The 15,563-nt window shown below is 48.3% G+C and overlaps 1 protein-coding gene across 32 annotated transcripts in view; it reads left to right on the forward strand.

Annotated features, from left to right (window-relative positions):
* SORBS1 (sorbin and SH3 domain containing 1) overlaps positions 1-15,563 on the forward strand; it is a 221,969-nt gene that overhangs the window by 126,012 nt on the left and 80,394 nt on the right. For 12 of the 32 annotated variants that reach the window (XM_057734714.1, XM_057734719.1, XM_057734717.1 and 9 more), the window contains 3 exons: positions 5,344-5,706; positions 9,342-9,486; positions 13,322-13,351. In XM_057734714.1, the coding sequence (XP_057590697.1) occupies positions 5,344-5,706; positions 9,342-9,486; positions 13,322-13,351 (538 nt within the window). Of the gene's footprint in view, positions 1-3,999; positions 4,720-5,343; positions 5,707-9,341; positions 9,487-13,321; positions 13,352-15,563 lie in introns of all 32 variants that reach the window. The other 20 variants (XM_057734737.1, XM_057734724.1, XM_057734727.1 and 17 more) reach the window with 3 other exon arrangements.

Below are 15,563 nucleotides of genomic sequence, written 5' to 3' on the forward strand. Positions count from 1 at the left end.
CTAACCACTGGACTGCTGGGGGATTCCCTACTTTGCCATTTTGACGAAAGAAGTAGACCCTGTTTTAATTCAGGCAATCTATGAAGAGTGTTTTTACATAGCGGAGTAACAGCCATGGAACAGAGCAATCCTTTCTTTTAAAGAGAGCTGCGCTGCTCAAAAAATGCGGCAGAAATGTGTCCCCTTACGCAGTCCCGCTCCCTGCACCTGCCTTCTGCGCACGCGCTCCTGGAACTCGCAAGTAGCGCGGGGAATCCGTATGCCTTCCTGGTTCCCGCCCCTGAGTCTCGATGATCCTCTGAGGATGTAAAATTGCACTCATCCCTGGAATGAAACCGAGACGGAGATGATGCCTTTCTTCCCCTCTGCAGACCCCAGTCTGCCAGGCTTAGAGGAGGTTGCTGAATCGTGTGCCCAAGGCAGCACTGCTCAGCCTCCCCGCCCCTGCCGGGACCTGTCTCCTGTAGCTACTGCCATGTGCGTGCAAGGCCGCTGATCAGAACCAGGAGCTACGAATGGGCCTGGCCTGCTGAAGTCCTCGCCAGACTCGGGACGCGGGAGGTCTGTTGTCTGGTGAATGACTGGCCATAGTTTCCCCGTTTCTAAGACCTTTCCCAGGTTATAAGTGGTGCCTTTGGCCGCAGGCACGCTTGCTTCTCAGCGCTCTCCACGTTGATACAGTTGTCTCATATCTGGGGTAGGAAGTAGTGCTGATTAATTCAAGGCAAGTGAAGAAGCACATCCTTTTCCACTATTGGTGACTTAGCCTAGAGGGTAGCTAATTCCTTTTGGCTTCTTAAATAGCTCTTCTAAAGAGAGAATTTTAACAGCATGTGAAGTACATAAAAATCCTCTTTAAATACCTGTACTCACAGCCACTTTATTGAGCACTTGTTGTGTTCAGGTCACTATGTAAACATTGCCCTCAAGAATCTTGTGAGGCTGAGCGTCCTCACAAGGGTGATCACCCTGTAATACGGCTTATGAGTAGTGTGTGCATTTCCTCATGTCACCGTCTGAGAAGTTTCTTTTTACTGGGGTATCTGAAAGGATCCCTGACAAATGCTAACGTAGAGGTTTTATTCTGTATATTCAGTATAAAATTGGTCATCCAACTTTCAAGAGCCTTTAAGGTCATAGATTTGTTTTCTGAAAGCAAAAATGACTTCTTGTGTCTATAGCCATTGCCAGAGCTGTACGTATATGCTGGCTTAGACAAAGCCAAGGTGGGCTGGGCTGCTGGCTGCCCTGGCTTGGTTTCAGATGAAGACAGCTCTCAGACCCGTGCAGGCCTAGCATCTCCTCCTAAGGATTGAGTCAGAGTCCAGGGACACCTGGGCGGGAGGGGACCCCTGTCTCCCAGTGCTTCCACATCTGCCTTTCCTCCTGCTGGCTGCCCTCCTCACCCCCAGGGACAGGGAGTCAGGGCTTTCCCCTCTCTGACAGCATCATTGTGGTGGTCCCCAGTGGAGGCAGGAATTGGTAGTTTCTGGAACTGTACACATTAAGGAATGTGTCAGATTCTTCAAGCAGCCCCATTTTTTCCCACCGTCCCATCTTCTAAAAAGATAAATGGAATTTCATTAGTAGCCAGCTGGGGAGGAATGCCAACTGCCTATGTGGTTCCCACAATGTTTACAATAAAACAGAAAGTAATTCCTTCCATGTAAAGTGACTATGCCTGTTCCCCTGCTTCTCTAGAGCTAAAAGGAGCCCCGGGACAGGATAGGCCTTGGCTCCGAGCGCATTGTCCACACTCTGGGGAAGCGTCCTCTCTACAGGGTCAGAGCCCTGGGAAGCCTCAGGCCTGATGTAATGCAGCCCTGGCCCCTTATAGGGCCGCAGCCAAATTAAGTTAAAAACTCATTGAAGCCGATTTCTATCTTTGGGCAAGAAGGAATCACACATGGGACCCTTGAGCTCAAAGTAAAAGGAAATCGGAGCCTAACTCAAAACCGCCTTTTGCTTACCTCCCTGAAAGCCATCGTCACTTACTTGCTGTCCCTTCAGCGCGTGCTTGTTCCAGTGTTTCGTTTCTAGAGCGCATCGCTTTAGTCTGGGAGCACACCCCGACCGCCAGCCTGAGCTCACGGAAACCGAGAGAGTGCATCTGGAAGGTTTTGCTCCTAACAACTGAAAATACATTTTGTGTTTTTGGCTGGTACCTGCGGCCACATTCCACTGGCCCCATCCTGGGCACTCTGTGGAAAGGATAGGCATCAAGTTAACCCAGTTTGTTAAGGGATAGGTTGTTTACTGTCTCTGAGTTGATATTCTAGTCCAGACTCATACTTTATTCTCACTTATTCACCCTAACATCCTTTCCCCTTGCTGCGTGCACTCGATAAAAAATAAAAGTAAAATACAAAACAACCCCCAAATAGGCTCACACCCTTGCACCCTCCCAGTTTGGGGTCACAATCCGTTTACCATTTATCAACCAAACTCTAATATACCTCACCTGTGCAGTTTGGTGGGAGGTTCTGGTTTTTTTCTCATACTGGGCTATCTTTGAAGATAGGGACCAGTGAAGAAAATCTACGTGTCTTAACTTAGGCTGCTATAAGAAAATATCAGACAGGTGATTTAATCAACAGATTTATTTCTCACAGCTCTGGAGGCTGCGAAGTCCTAGATCAAGGTGCCCGCCCATTAGATTTGTAGTTAGGGCTCTCTTCCTGGCCTATAGACAGCCACCTTCTCCCTGTGTCCTCACCTGGTGGAAAGAGAGGGCTCTGGTCTCTCTTCCTCTTCTTATAAAGACCTCAGTGCCATCATGGGGCCCCACCCTCATGACTTCATCTAACCCTAATTACCACTCACAGGCCCTACCTACAAATGCCATCACTTGGGATTAGGGGTTCAGCTTATGAATTTGAGGGGTCACACATCCAGTCCATAACATTAGGAAAATAAACCTTCCTTATCTTACGGTCTGATTCCCAACTGAGCCACAGGTTGACAGATGGCTCTCCTTGAAATGCAGATCATCTGGAGATTTACCCCATTTTCTGACCCTCTGCCCCACGGAGACCCAAGGAGGAGCTAGGAGCTGTGTTGAGGGAGAGGGAATGAGATGGGAACTATGGTTTTCTGGCTCTGAGCCTGGAACCAGAGCTTTGGGCTTAAACCATGAGCCTGAGGCTGATCATCCTCTTCTAGGATTGTCTGTGCCTGGTGGGCTGGGTGGGAATGGGGGAATGGGCTGGCATTTGGTAAAGCCGACACAATCCAGTCCAGTAGGCCAGTCAAATGCTTCATTGCCTGGTCCCTTTGTTCTGCCTGGGTGCGTCAAAAATGGGAGACTGCATGCTTTTACTCTCGTGCCTGTCTTCCTTCTAATAATTAGTCCCATCAGATTGTTTCCTCTGAGACAGGAGCACATGTGGATTCTAAGTCCTTAGCATTCTCTTCTTGGCAAGCTTTACTTTTTTGTGCTTCTGGGATGGAGTGCTAAATCTTAGCAATTCAATTAAGATGTCTGCCTCCTGTGAACACAGCTAAGGATGATTCTTCCAGTTCTCCATTTCCTGAAGGAAAAGAGCGAAACACACTCAAGAGTTTGAGGGAACTTAAACTTTTCAAGCTAAAGGTACAAAGAGGAAAATCTTTGAGGACTGGATAAAAGTGGGGGCTCCGGAGCTTCTTCCACTGGCATTTTACCCTTGGGCACCCTTCTTGAGTCAGGAGGTCTCAGAGGGTGCGGGTCAACCCAGGGCTGGTGTCACCCTGACTTAGCACCTGGGCTGAGCTGAACCTCCCTGTGATGTACAGGAGAGTCAGGCCTGCCTCTCCAGGTGAGTAGGATTCAGTCCTTGGCTTTAGCCCGAGGAGAAATGTACAGGCCATGAGGAGTCTAAGCTGAGGATTTGCTTAAAAACGTGTCCAGAATTGTTTTTTCTTCAGGTCATGTTGTGCTGCTATTTCTAATGGTCGCCCCTCTTTCCATTTCTCCTCCTCTTTCTTTCTTTTCATTGTGTCTTGAAAATACCACCAAAGGTCCTCTCTCCCCCACGCCCTCCTCTCCCTCAAGAGGACCGCTTTGCATGGCAGCCCCCCAGCACCCGCCGTTCCTACAAGGACTCCCTCTACCTAAACTCACCAAAGCCTTACGTGCCACCCGGCACCCCCAGCCAGCAGAGCCCCTCACGACCCCAGCCCGTCTCTGTCCCCCTAGCAGCCAGATCCGCCCCCAAAGGTGTGCCGGGTCCTGGGTCCTCGCTTCCGGGCTCCACGTTCCCCAGTGCTTGGTCCCAACCCCAGCAGCGCTGTGTGGCCACCAGGACAGTTTATAGAGAGAATGTGAGCTCGAACTCACGTCAGGAGGCAGTTGGGAATAAACAGGTCAGCAGCTTATATGTACCTTGTTTATCCCGTAACATTCGCCCGGTGGCATCGGAAAACCTCTCTGGTGTTGCACGTGACCCAGCCAAAGGCACTCCCCTGGCAGCTGCGGGCACTCCAGCACCGGCTCCCAGCACTGCCTCCCGCACAGCCGGCACCGGGAAGCCACCCTCTGCTCCTCCTCCTGACCCTCCCAAGCTGTTCTTTGACATCCGTAAAGATGCCGTTAGCTGTGGCGAGAGTCCTTCCCCGGGGACTCGGCCTTCGTTCCCAGACGCAGTGAGACCACCTGTGCTAGGCCCCCAGGTTACCTCTGATCCCGAAACCTGGAGGAGAAAAGAACCTTACCTTTTGCAGCCGTGTTATCCAGCCAAGGCAAGGAATTAGGAATGTTTGTGTGTCTTCTACACCGTCTTTCGAAACTCATGCGAACAGCTCATTTGTTTTGTGGGCCGCCCTACCCTCCCTCTCTTCGTTAATATCGCTGCCGCTTGAGTCTCAAATTCTCCTCTCTAAACATCTTAGCACTGTTCTCTCTGTGTCTCCCCGCCTCTCTTTTCTGTAAAGACGTGTAAGTATGCTGGAGCGTGGAATCCGTAGACTAATAATACAGTGAGATGCTATATGTGACGTACGTTTTGTAACAAGGTGCCAAAGAAATTGTATTTTCTCCAAGCTTTCGGGCTCTGCAAGCGGTTTTGGGGTTAAACACAGCCTGCCTGCCTGCCTGTTCTGTTGTTCTCTCTTTCCCTCTCTCAAGTGTTAAAAGGCTTCAAAAATAGATGGATGGAAAGTAAACTTGGATGGGGTTCCCTCTGTGTCATAGAGTGTCAGGAGGCCAATTGGCTAGCACTGACTGTCTCGTGTACTCTGAGGAAAGGGCAATGATTAAATATTTCTCAGAGTACATCACTGCATGTCCACTCTCAACTGTTTAAATATGGAATTCTTGCTTCCCTGCTGTACCCCTTTACATAACGACCCCCTTATTTCCTACAGGACGCCACTTCCTCCAACCCAGCCCAGCCTGAGGTAATAATTGTCCCTCTCTACCTGGTTAACACTGACAGAGGGCACGAAGGCACTGACAGACCTCCAGCATCTCTTGGGCCCCGTGGCCCCCCAGTCCCGGCGGCCGCCCCTGCCAGCTCACCTCTGACCTTGCCGACTCTAGACGATTTCATTCCCCCTCATCTGCAGAGGCGGTCCCAGCACAGCCAGCCAGCCAGCGCTCCTGGCCCCCTCCCCCCTGTTAGCCAGACACCACCATCCTTCTCACCACCGCCTCCGCTGGTCCCTCCGGTCCCCGAGGGCCTCCGCAGAGTCTCGGAGCCTCACCTCACGGGAGCTGTTTCAAGTACCGTAAGCTTGCTGGGCCCCCTTCCTCACAGCTTTCCTGAATGTCTGCTCCTGGCAGTTAAAAAAAAAAAAAAAAAGAAAAAAGAACAAAAAACCAAAAAACCCTTCCTCACTCAAGTACTAAGTTCTGGGAGAGTTGTTGGCTGCCCTGTGCTTGTGTGATGACCAGAACCGTGTTTGCTTTCACTAGAGCATGCCTCCGCTGTGTGTTCCGTGGGCCCCTTGTGGCTGTTCACCCGTCTCTAGACCCTCCTCCTCTCTGTCCTGTTCATAATGCACATCTTCTTGCAGAGAAAACCACCTCTGTGGCCTTTCCTTCAGCTGGCTGTGCTCTTCGTAGGCCAGGCAGATGCAGTGCGGAGGAGCTGAGGAAAGCTGAAGAATTGCTTGGAAAAGCCAACAGCAGACGTGGTGCTAACTGTTTCTCTAACAGGGAGCAGGGAGGTTCTAGGGGAGGGAAAGATTCACTCTTGTTGGTTTTGCAAGTAAGCAAACTCTCTTTTATATACAGCAGTGGCAGAGACTGGGTTTATAAAAGTTTAATTGAGTAAATGGATATACAAGCCTGGTACAAGCATTAGCACTGTTTCCTCAAAAGGCAGAAAATTGCTGGGGCCCCTGCAGGGTGGCTGCCAGGGGCTTTTGAGGCAAAACAGTGCCCTAGTGGTCATGGGAAGTTAGAGGGTCCTGACTTCAGGTCCTGTCCTGCGAGGGACGAGTCCTCATCATAACAGGAAGGCCCAAGTGCTTCAGAGGAAAGGCCAAGTCAAAGGGCTCAGTCTGTTCTCCCTTCAGGAGAGACTGAAAGAACCTGAGTTTGAATCATAAACTGGGGGACGCGTGGATCTGTCAGGGCTGTGAGTGCAGTGGGACCGAATATATAGAAGTTTCTGTTACAGGGCTCAGCACAGAGCGTGCCCAGTAAATGTTAGCTTTGGTGCTGAGAGCTTGCCTGAGCAAATAGGCCAGAGCCCCTCAAAAATGAGGAGCTGACTAATTAGCAGTTCATCATTGAGTTCCTACCACGTTCTAGGTATTCTGCTAGATTCTGTGGGCACAAGCCTGGACAGGATTTATTTGAGTGGTGTTTTGGTGCTCAAATGTAGCATATGTGGGATCTTCTGAGGGTATACTCCTTGAGTTTCTGATCTAGTGGGTCTGGGGGGGGGCCAGGGACTGAGACTTGGTAACAGGCATCCCGGGGGATTCTGATGCTGAGGATCTGTGGACCACATTTTAAAATGTCATGACCTGGTGAGTCATGCAACTGGCTGATGGAACTAAACATTCGTTGACATCCCTCTGTGTAAAGAGGTATGCCTACAAAATTGGCTCCAATGGCTCATTAAACTGAAGCCAGTCATGCAGAAAGCAGGAAAGAAGCTTGTTTTTTGGCTTGTAAGAGAAATTACAGTGAGCTACCAGGCATGCCAGAGCTGGGAAAGGCTACATCCTAGGCTGGGTCCTCTTCTGAAATCTCTAGATACAGCATGTCACGGTTAGGTGAGGACCTGGCCAAACGTGGTCCAGGGGCTTGGATGTCCTAGCTTTGAGCTTTACCACTCAGCCCTGTTGGAGGAAAGTGCTAGATTGTTTGCTGATGCACTCTCCTCACCCCAGCTCAATTTATAGGTGAATTTAGAAGCCCACTCTTGTTTTGGAGAGTATAGGCACAGAATGTTTCCCTGGAGCAGCATGTAAAGCAAGTCTTATTTTTAGTGAACTGGTATCTTATGAATAGTTTTCTTATGTATCCTGCACTTTGTCATTTGCATATTGAGTTTGTCTCAGGTGTGCCAGGACAGGTTACTTGGGATAGTGTCCTCAATTTCTCAAACCTGTTTGGTCAGCCTGGTACTGACTTCCCAGGAGGACTTCATTTGGCCTGATAACTTGTAGTTTGGCCCTGGGTACAATCAGAGTAAGAGATGAAAAAGGAAACTGGTTGGATTCCTGCAATGAGTGAGAATTATCAAGAGGAACAGGAGCCCCTGTGGATGGTGGCCAAGCCACGAGTTGATATCTGCTCCATCTGCAGTGATTGGAGAGTAAGAGGGAAGAAATTCATGTTAATCAACCCAGGTTCTTTTGGTCAATAGCCATTTTTTTTTTGATGTTCCAGAAATAAGATTTATGCCAGAGTAAAATTTGTGAGATGCTTAATGTTCACATGATCCATCCAGGCATTTATACTGTAAAGAGCTGTATTCCTTAATATTTCTGTGTTTCTTGGGTGCATTATGATAAGAGTTTTCACTGCTATGTCATTTATCTGTATTACATTACTTTGGAAGTAAATTAGCACAAGTGTAATTGTTTTTCCACTAATCAGAAGAAAAAATTGAGATGAGGCACTTTTGAACAAGATCATATTGTACCTCTCAAGTCTTGGGAAAAGGTTTTATTTACTAAACTGAGCCGCCACTCCTAACAGCTGTGACTTTAGGGCGCTTTCAGAAGAGGTGGGCTGATCAAGCCAGTGCTTTTAAGGAAGCGCCTACTGTGTGTCAGGAGCTGTCCCGGGTCCTGACACTCACATCCTCTCTTTTGGTGGGCACGTGTTCTCTTGCTACAGAAGTTGTTCAGAAACACCTTTGCTGGTAGACAGCGCCTGTCAGTCATGTGACATTTACTGAGCACCCGTGGTCTACAGGGCATTGTGCTAGGTGCAGGGGGAAGAGGAGGAAGGAAGACATGGCCCTTGTCCTCTAGGTACTTGCAGAGTTGGTCTCTGGTGGAGCACGTTGATTGCTTTGAGCTACACTTCTATCTGGAAGGTAACTATCAGTGTTGTTCTTCAAACCTTTTGGGAATGACATTCTGGCTTTGGGGTCTGTAAACTTCAAAATAGAAACGTGGCAAAATTTATAGGTGCAATAGAGGAAACTGTCTACATATCCTTACTACATTTTGAGGTCTTGTTTTCATGTCTTTAAAGAGAATGGTACTATTCCCATCATGCAGATTATAATCTTAGTAGTAATAATTTTATTGGTATTTCTGGCAGACACCTTGGGATTTCAGAGTCAGGATTTTCGTAGGTCTTTAGAGATCTTTGTCACTCCATAGTGGAGTGAAAGAATGTCACAGTACAAGAAGATAATGTACAGACCTCAGAAGTAAGTGTTGGTAGGGTTGCTCTGTGGTGCAGATAAGGGTAGCTCTCCAAGAGTTCCAGTACTTAACTCTTCCCTGTTCCTACACCGATGGCTTCTCCTCCTCACGATGTCTCACGTTGCTCTAAACAAGTACTAAACTTTCCTGATTTTCCCCCAGTTAAACCAGCTCTCGTTCTCGGATTGCATTGGGGGCTGCATGAGTTTTGCATGTTATGCTACTTGGATTTGAACTTGCTTTTTCAGTAACCGGATTGAGCCACAGTTATGACCAGATGAAAACAATGAATGACGTTGCTGAGACTTCGAGTAACATTCGCCTTCCTTCTCTCCCCTTACTAATCCCAACAAAGAGAATGAACATTCCAGATTAAACTTCTAACTGGAATTAATATGTCTCACTGGTTACATTTCTTTTTATAATTAACGTCCGTGTAAAGCTTTAAATCTCTTCTTTTTAAAAAGCATTATCTCTTGGTTTCATGTAGTTGCAGGGAGTGACAATGTATGTTTACTTTTCAGGACTCAAGTCCTCTACTAAATGAAGTTTCTTCATCCCACGTTGGAACTGACTCCCAGACCTTTGCACCAGTTAGCAAGCCGTCATCTGCCTACCCCTCCACGACAATTGTCAATCCTACTATTGTGCTCTTGCAACACAATCGAGGTAAGGGATCTGCGAGGTGCAACCCACCCCCAGCTGGCTGGAATGAGCATAGCTGTACTGTGACATCTGGGTCAAGAATTCTGCTATTCCACCGCATTTTCCACAAATCCCATCCTTCCCGGAGGCCACCTGCCCCAGTTTACTCACCCCCACGACCCACAAAGTAGATCACAGCAGCAGACAGAGGCCCCTGTTTGGAGATGAGGTCAGGTGTCTGAATAAGTAAGTAGGTGACGTGTGTCCCACAGCCTGGGTATTCAGTTTTCTTCGGATGGGAGCTCAAAAAAGAAAGAAAAGACAGAAAGGAAAACGTCTGCCCCTTAATTCCTGTCATGGGAATTCTAGTCAGAACTTTGCTAGGAAAATCCGGGTGCAGTAATACCTCTTTTAAGTACTGTCCTAAATCCTGTAGTTCTGTGACATGAATTTTCTAGAAAGCAAACTTTTGAGTGCCAAAATTAAAATCAAAACAAAACAAAACCAAAAAAAAAAAACCCTACTGGATGGGAAATTTTCTAAAATAGAAGATGTGTTTTTGTATCTCTAAAACAGAGGCTTTTGAACTTTTTCTTAGTGACTCCTGGACTTCATTCTCTCCAGAAGTCCCTGCACTGGGCTCTCCCTCAGTGGCAGCCTCTGGGGACTTGGGGACTTGGGCTCCTTGCCTCTTATACTACATGGCCCCAGCCAGCTCTGCTGAGGGTTTTCATGTTTGTCTTCTAGAGTTTCTCTCACTGCTTCTGGTTGGTTCTTCCCCTTCTCTGAAGGTGTGTCGTAGGGGAAACAGAGCGCGTTGAGGTAGTAATTATATATGTTGACCCTTCTGCTTTAAAATTCCAGAAGATGATTCTAAGTCCCAAGTTTTCCTTTTTGAAATTCCATAGAGGAATAAGCTTTCCCTTCGCAGAAGTCCTTTGCAGTGTGAAATGTAAAGTTTTCAAGCAGTTTCCTAGTGTAGAAAGGGCTCTTGAGTCTTAATTTCAAAGAACAGTGGAGGTTTAATTTTTTTATTTAGAACTCAAAGCTCGGTACCAAATCTTCCTTTTCTTGACTCCCCGCTCGCCTACTTCATGCTTTTCCTCCCCTTTCCTCCCCTCCCTCTCTGTATTCACTTGGATGAGAATGGAACTGGAGTCTATTTTTAATTGTTTTCCATATTAAAGGGAGTTTTCTATTTCCTGCCTCTGACTTGAAAAGCAGATGAATGAAACAGTTTCTCTCACAATCTTCCCACTCAAATCTTAGTTATTTTAGTAATTTTATTTTTTCACTTTTTGTGGTTCCCATATTAATTTTCATCCATGAATCTGTGTTCTTCAAAAGATAAAAGGGTCCCAAACCGCACACTAAGCTATGTAAGAGCCCATTTTCCTTTCAGCAGTGCCATACCCCTTGCTGGCAGTAGCTTTCTCTGCCCAGAAAGTGTCCATAATGCAGGACAAAGTGAAATTTTGGTCCTCTATGAACTTCTTTATGACTCATCTTTTTAAAAAACCCACTCTAAAAGAAGCAAGTTAGTTCCCAGAAGGAAAGGCAGTTTCTCTAAAGTTGGGATTTATTCCCAAGGCAGCTTGGTTTTCGGGAAATGCCAAGTGTAGTGCCAGCTGCTTCTGATGACACCTAGTGAGATGTTTTGGGCACAGAAATGCCTGTAGTTCCTTTCTGTTTCTTCCCTGAACAAATGGAGTCTTCTTATGTACTCAGATGCCTTTGGTTCTTGCCTTCCTCTTTTGTCCAAGTCCTGCCTTTGGGTTTAACCATCAGAATTGTACAGCCTGAATCATATGTCCTTCAGAAAAGGGTTCAAGTACCTTCGTTGTTTGAAATTAAAAGGTAGCATCCCGTAAAGAACAAACCATATGCTCCTTAAGGAGGTGGGAAGAGTTGAGGAGAACAGAAGCGCCCAGTGGGCCTGGCTTTGGATCACTCATCATCAGTTCGCTTTAGGTCAGGCATTTTTGGCTTCCCTTTGGAATTTACCCAGCCTGGCAGCCCTGCTTTGCCTCATAAACAGTGCCTGTGAAAACAATTTCTTAACTATTGCAAAGTCTCCTGAGGGAGTGATAACTCTGCTCTACTTCTAGAATTCTAGTTTAGTCATCGTAAAAAAGGTTCCCTTTGTTCCTGCCTAGGCTGCCCCAGGGTACAGTGTGACGATAGCCCTGTCTCCCCAAGCCAAGCCCCCCTACTGCAAACAAACGGAGGGCGCTGCACCTCTGGCCTGGCTCTCTTGGTGGTGGAAACACAGCCCTCGTCCCTCTCTCCAGAGCTTTCCATCCCACATGTGTTTGAGGGCAGATGGCTTATGATCCGTCTGGGGAGGAGAATTTGAACTGGAGAACTCCCAGGACAAAGAGAGTGCATGGGTGCCCTAGCTCGAGGTGCTTGCTCTTCAGTGTGCGTGGAATGCTGGAGTTGGATTCAAGAGGTCTTTGGCAGGGAGGCATGGGGGAGAGGGTCTGCATTTTTTAGCAAGCTCGCAGGGCATGTCCACGGACCACATGGAGGACAGGAGCTCTGGTAGTCCCAGACCTCTGGATCTCATGGTCACGTGAAACGGTCTGGGGACTACCCTGGGGTTGCTAATTTCTAACTTTGCTAAATAACACTCCTGAAAAACAACCACTGTGATCTACATTGCGTGCATCTCTTTCTATGAAAGAAAGGCTATTCCACACCTCAGAAGTGGGACACTACATAGTCTTTTCAATTAAAGGAATTTCCTTTTGATTGCTAGGGGAGGCCTTGCCTCCAGCTTGGAGACTGGCGTTTGGGAACAGTAGATCCAGTGAGCACTGTAACAGATGAGGAAACTGAGGCTGAGATGTTATGTGATTGGTCAGTGCCATCTGGCAAGTTGCTGGCAGAGCTGAGCCTAGGACTCTGCTGGGCTTCTGTGGTCCAGCCAGTGCAAACCTTGTCCCTGTGTCCGCCACGGGCAGGGTGGCTTCCACCAGCTGCAAGCTCCCCTGCTGCTCTGTTTACTTCTTGCCACGCTGGTTCTGGAGGGAGGGTGGGGACGCGGCCAAGGGGGATGATGACAGTACCCGTGGGCTGGCAAGTGTTCTATTTTTATACATGTGGCTGCTTTATATTTAGCAGCTGTAGAAGGTAAAGGTCATTTCTGTGCTTATCCCAGAGCACGTACACACAGAACTCTCCAAAGGAGATGCTGGCCTCCCCTCTGCAAGATGCCCAGAAGGGTGGGAAACCAGTGGACCTCTGATGCTAAGGAACAGTGGGGTCTGGTGATTAGAGTTGGAAAGAAACCTGGGGAACCCACGTTCTAGACACAGCTCTGATTTTCAGTGTCATCTTGGGTAGTCTGTGCCCCTTATCTGAGGTCTCTCAGCCGGTGCTGTCCTACCTGCTAGGGTTATGGTGAAGATTAAAAGCATTCACACATATGAAAGCTCTTAAAACAATATCTTGCACTTAGCAAGCTCTCAGATGGTAGCTGCCGTGGTGATGATTACCTTTCCTCTAAAAGTACCAAGAGTGGGGCATATACGGTCCTGCTTCCTTGATACCAGGGGAGTCGAGGGGCTCCTTCAGTGATCAGATCACCTTAAGATACAAACAACCAGAAAAGAGTGACAGTTCCCCAAATCCTGGTGCAAATCTAGGGGGAGAGGGACAGGAGACAACACACCCAGATAATGAAGCCCCATTAATATCCCTGTATTCAGCTGGACTACACAACATTTTAGCAGCTAAGCCCAGAGGACAGTGAGGACATAGGTTTGGGGATCCTGACGAGTTATGCCAGGACTTCTTGGTCTTACCATGTCTATGTAAATCTCACTTACACTGTGTATTTTTTGTTTTATCACAGAACAGCAGAAACGACTCAGTAGCCTTTCAGGTAGGTGAGAAATATTTATTTACACATTAACACCTGTTCCTGCTAAAACCATCTTCTGGCCACCACCTGATGTGTTCAATCAGTGAAGTCTTGTGAGCGTCTCTGATGTGTTGGGAATGCTGCTTATTGCTGGCTGCAAGGATGATAAAAACAGGCATAGTTCCTGCCTCCCTGGAACTTGCACACTAGTGGTGCAAACTAGTAATTGTGTCCAGTGGGACTGTGACAAGTGCCTTGATGGGTAAGAACAGGCTATTCTGAATAAAAAGAACAAGGAGCTATGCTTTAGATGGAGTGCTCCTGGCCAGCATCTTTGAAGAAGCCACCTTCCTGTTGCTTCTGTCTGTCTTCTAGGATGTGACAAGTGTGGGGCTGGGAAATGTGGATCAGTTCTCTCCTTTTTGGGTGGCAAACCCAGATGGCAGTAGATGACCCTGGGATGATGGACCCAGGGGAGAGCCTCCAGACCAGCAGTGCCTGGAAGAGGGCAGGGGAAGCTGCTTCTCGAACTTGAGCCGACAGCAGACCCTCCTGGAGAGCTGGCCAAAGCCCAGATTCCTGGGCCACACCTCCAGAGATTCGGATTTCGTGGGTATAGGCGAGAAGTTGCATTTCTAACCAGCTCCCCGGTGATAGTAACGCTGCCCTCTGTACTGACCGCACTAGAGTAGCAAGTTTCATCAGGAGTCAACAGTGGTGGGGAGTGACTGCAAACATAATCAGATATCAGGGCTCGCTCCCTGATAAAGTGTGCAGGATTGGGACAGGGTTGGGGTGGCGAGGGAACCCAGGAATGGGAATGTTTAGCCATTTCCTTCCAGCTTTCTGTAGCCAGAATCCTGGTTCTCCCACCTGCTGATGGTGCGACCTTAGGCAGGTTACTGATGATCTAAACTACGGATTGGTTTTTATCTGCCGAATAGGAAAAGCACTAGTGCCTCCTGGGTTCTGCTTGTCCACAGCTTAGCATTGAGCACTGGCGCTCCTAAATGCTTGATAGACGTGAGTTACTGTTGTCCGTAGGTGCCTCCATTGGTTCGCTTGTCATTTTTTTGAGTGCCTACTTTGTGTTAGGCACCAAGTCAGGCTCTGGGGCTGTATCCAGGAACTGTGCGGTCCTCAAGCAGCTTCTGGTGTGGTATCATGGCTTGTAACCTTGTTTTGGTCACAGACTCATTTGGAGCATCTAAGCAAGGCAGTCGATTGATTCTCTAGAAAAAGCCACACATACGCAAACACATGGCACGTGGTGGAGTTGCAGGTACTCGTGAACTCTGGGGTTGAGGAGCCCTGAACTGGCAGATAACAAAAGCCACCATTTTTCTGAGCAGCTGCTCCATGAGTTCTGTGTTCCTTCATCCTGCTGCTGTCCGTGGGATCTGTGGAGAGCCCGGCGGGGGGGACATGGGGTTCTCACACCCTCTCTGCTTTATTAGGACTTGGCCGCAGGACCAGCACAGGCTGTGGCTGAGCTCAAGGTGCCCTTTGCTGCCCCTCCTGCAGCTGCCATGCTCCAGCCCACTTCCTTCCCTGGCCCGAGCCCAGGTTGCTGAGAACAGCGCAGCCCTGCAAAGGAGCTCCTGTGGGCGCCTTCCTGCATTTGGGGAGTTTGAAAAGGCACCTCAGCACAAGTTAGGGGACCCAGAGTTTGGTCCTGGTTCTTCCCTCTTATAGTAGCTGTTTGTCGCTGGGTAAGTGACTTCACCTCTCTAAGCCAGTTTCCTTGTATGGGAAATAGGCATGTAATCTTTGCCCCTGCCTCCAAGAGGCGTTGTAGGGATCACGTATGATGGGAAGAGGGATTTTGCTTTACACACCGGAAGGTGCTGTGTCAGTGTCGGGACTTCTCTGTCATGCTGGCAGGTTCAGGCCATTTCCCCCACTCTAAAATAAGCCCGGTGCTTCCGTCCTCTCGTAGTGATGTTACAGATCCACTAATAGTGTTGGATAGAGTGGGACGTAAAGCAGGTGCTCACTAGAAGCAGTTTTTGTTTACAAAGAAAAAGCAGCATTTTGTTCAGAAGCTCCTGAAGGAGAGAGGGCTGGTGGCGCTGGTGCCCTAGTCTGTGCTCTGCAACTAGAGGAAGTGAGGCTTTGCCCCTCACTGCCGCGACGACGGGACCTGGAAGGACCGCCAGCCTCCCTCCCACTAGTGGATTTTCTGTTGAACCTTTATGGGGCTTCATGCTTAATGAGATTCATCCAGCAATGA

This window comes from Hippopotamus amphibius, chromosome 5 (assembly GCF_030028045.1).
Source record: "Hippopotamus amphibius kiboko isolate mHipAmp2 chromosome 5, mHipAmp2.hap2, whole genome shotgun sequence".
In the NCBI taxonomy this organism is placed as follows: Eukaryota; Metazoa; Chordata; class Mammalia; order Artiodactyla; family Hippopotamidae; genus Hippopotamus; species Hippopotamus amphibius.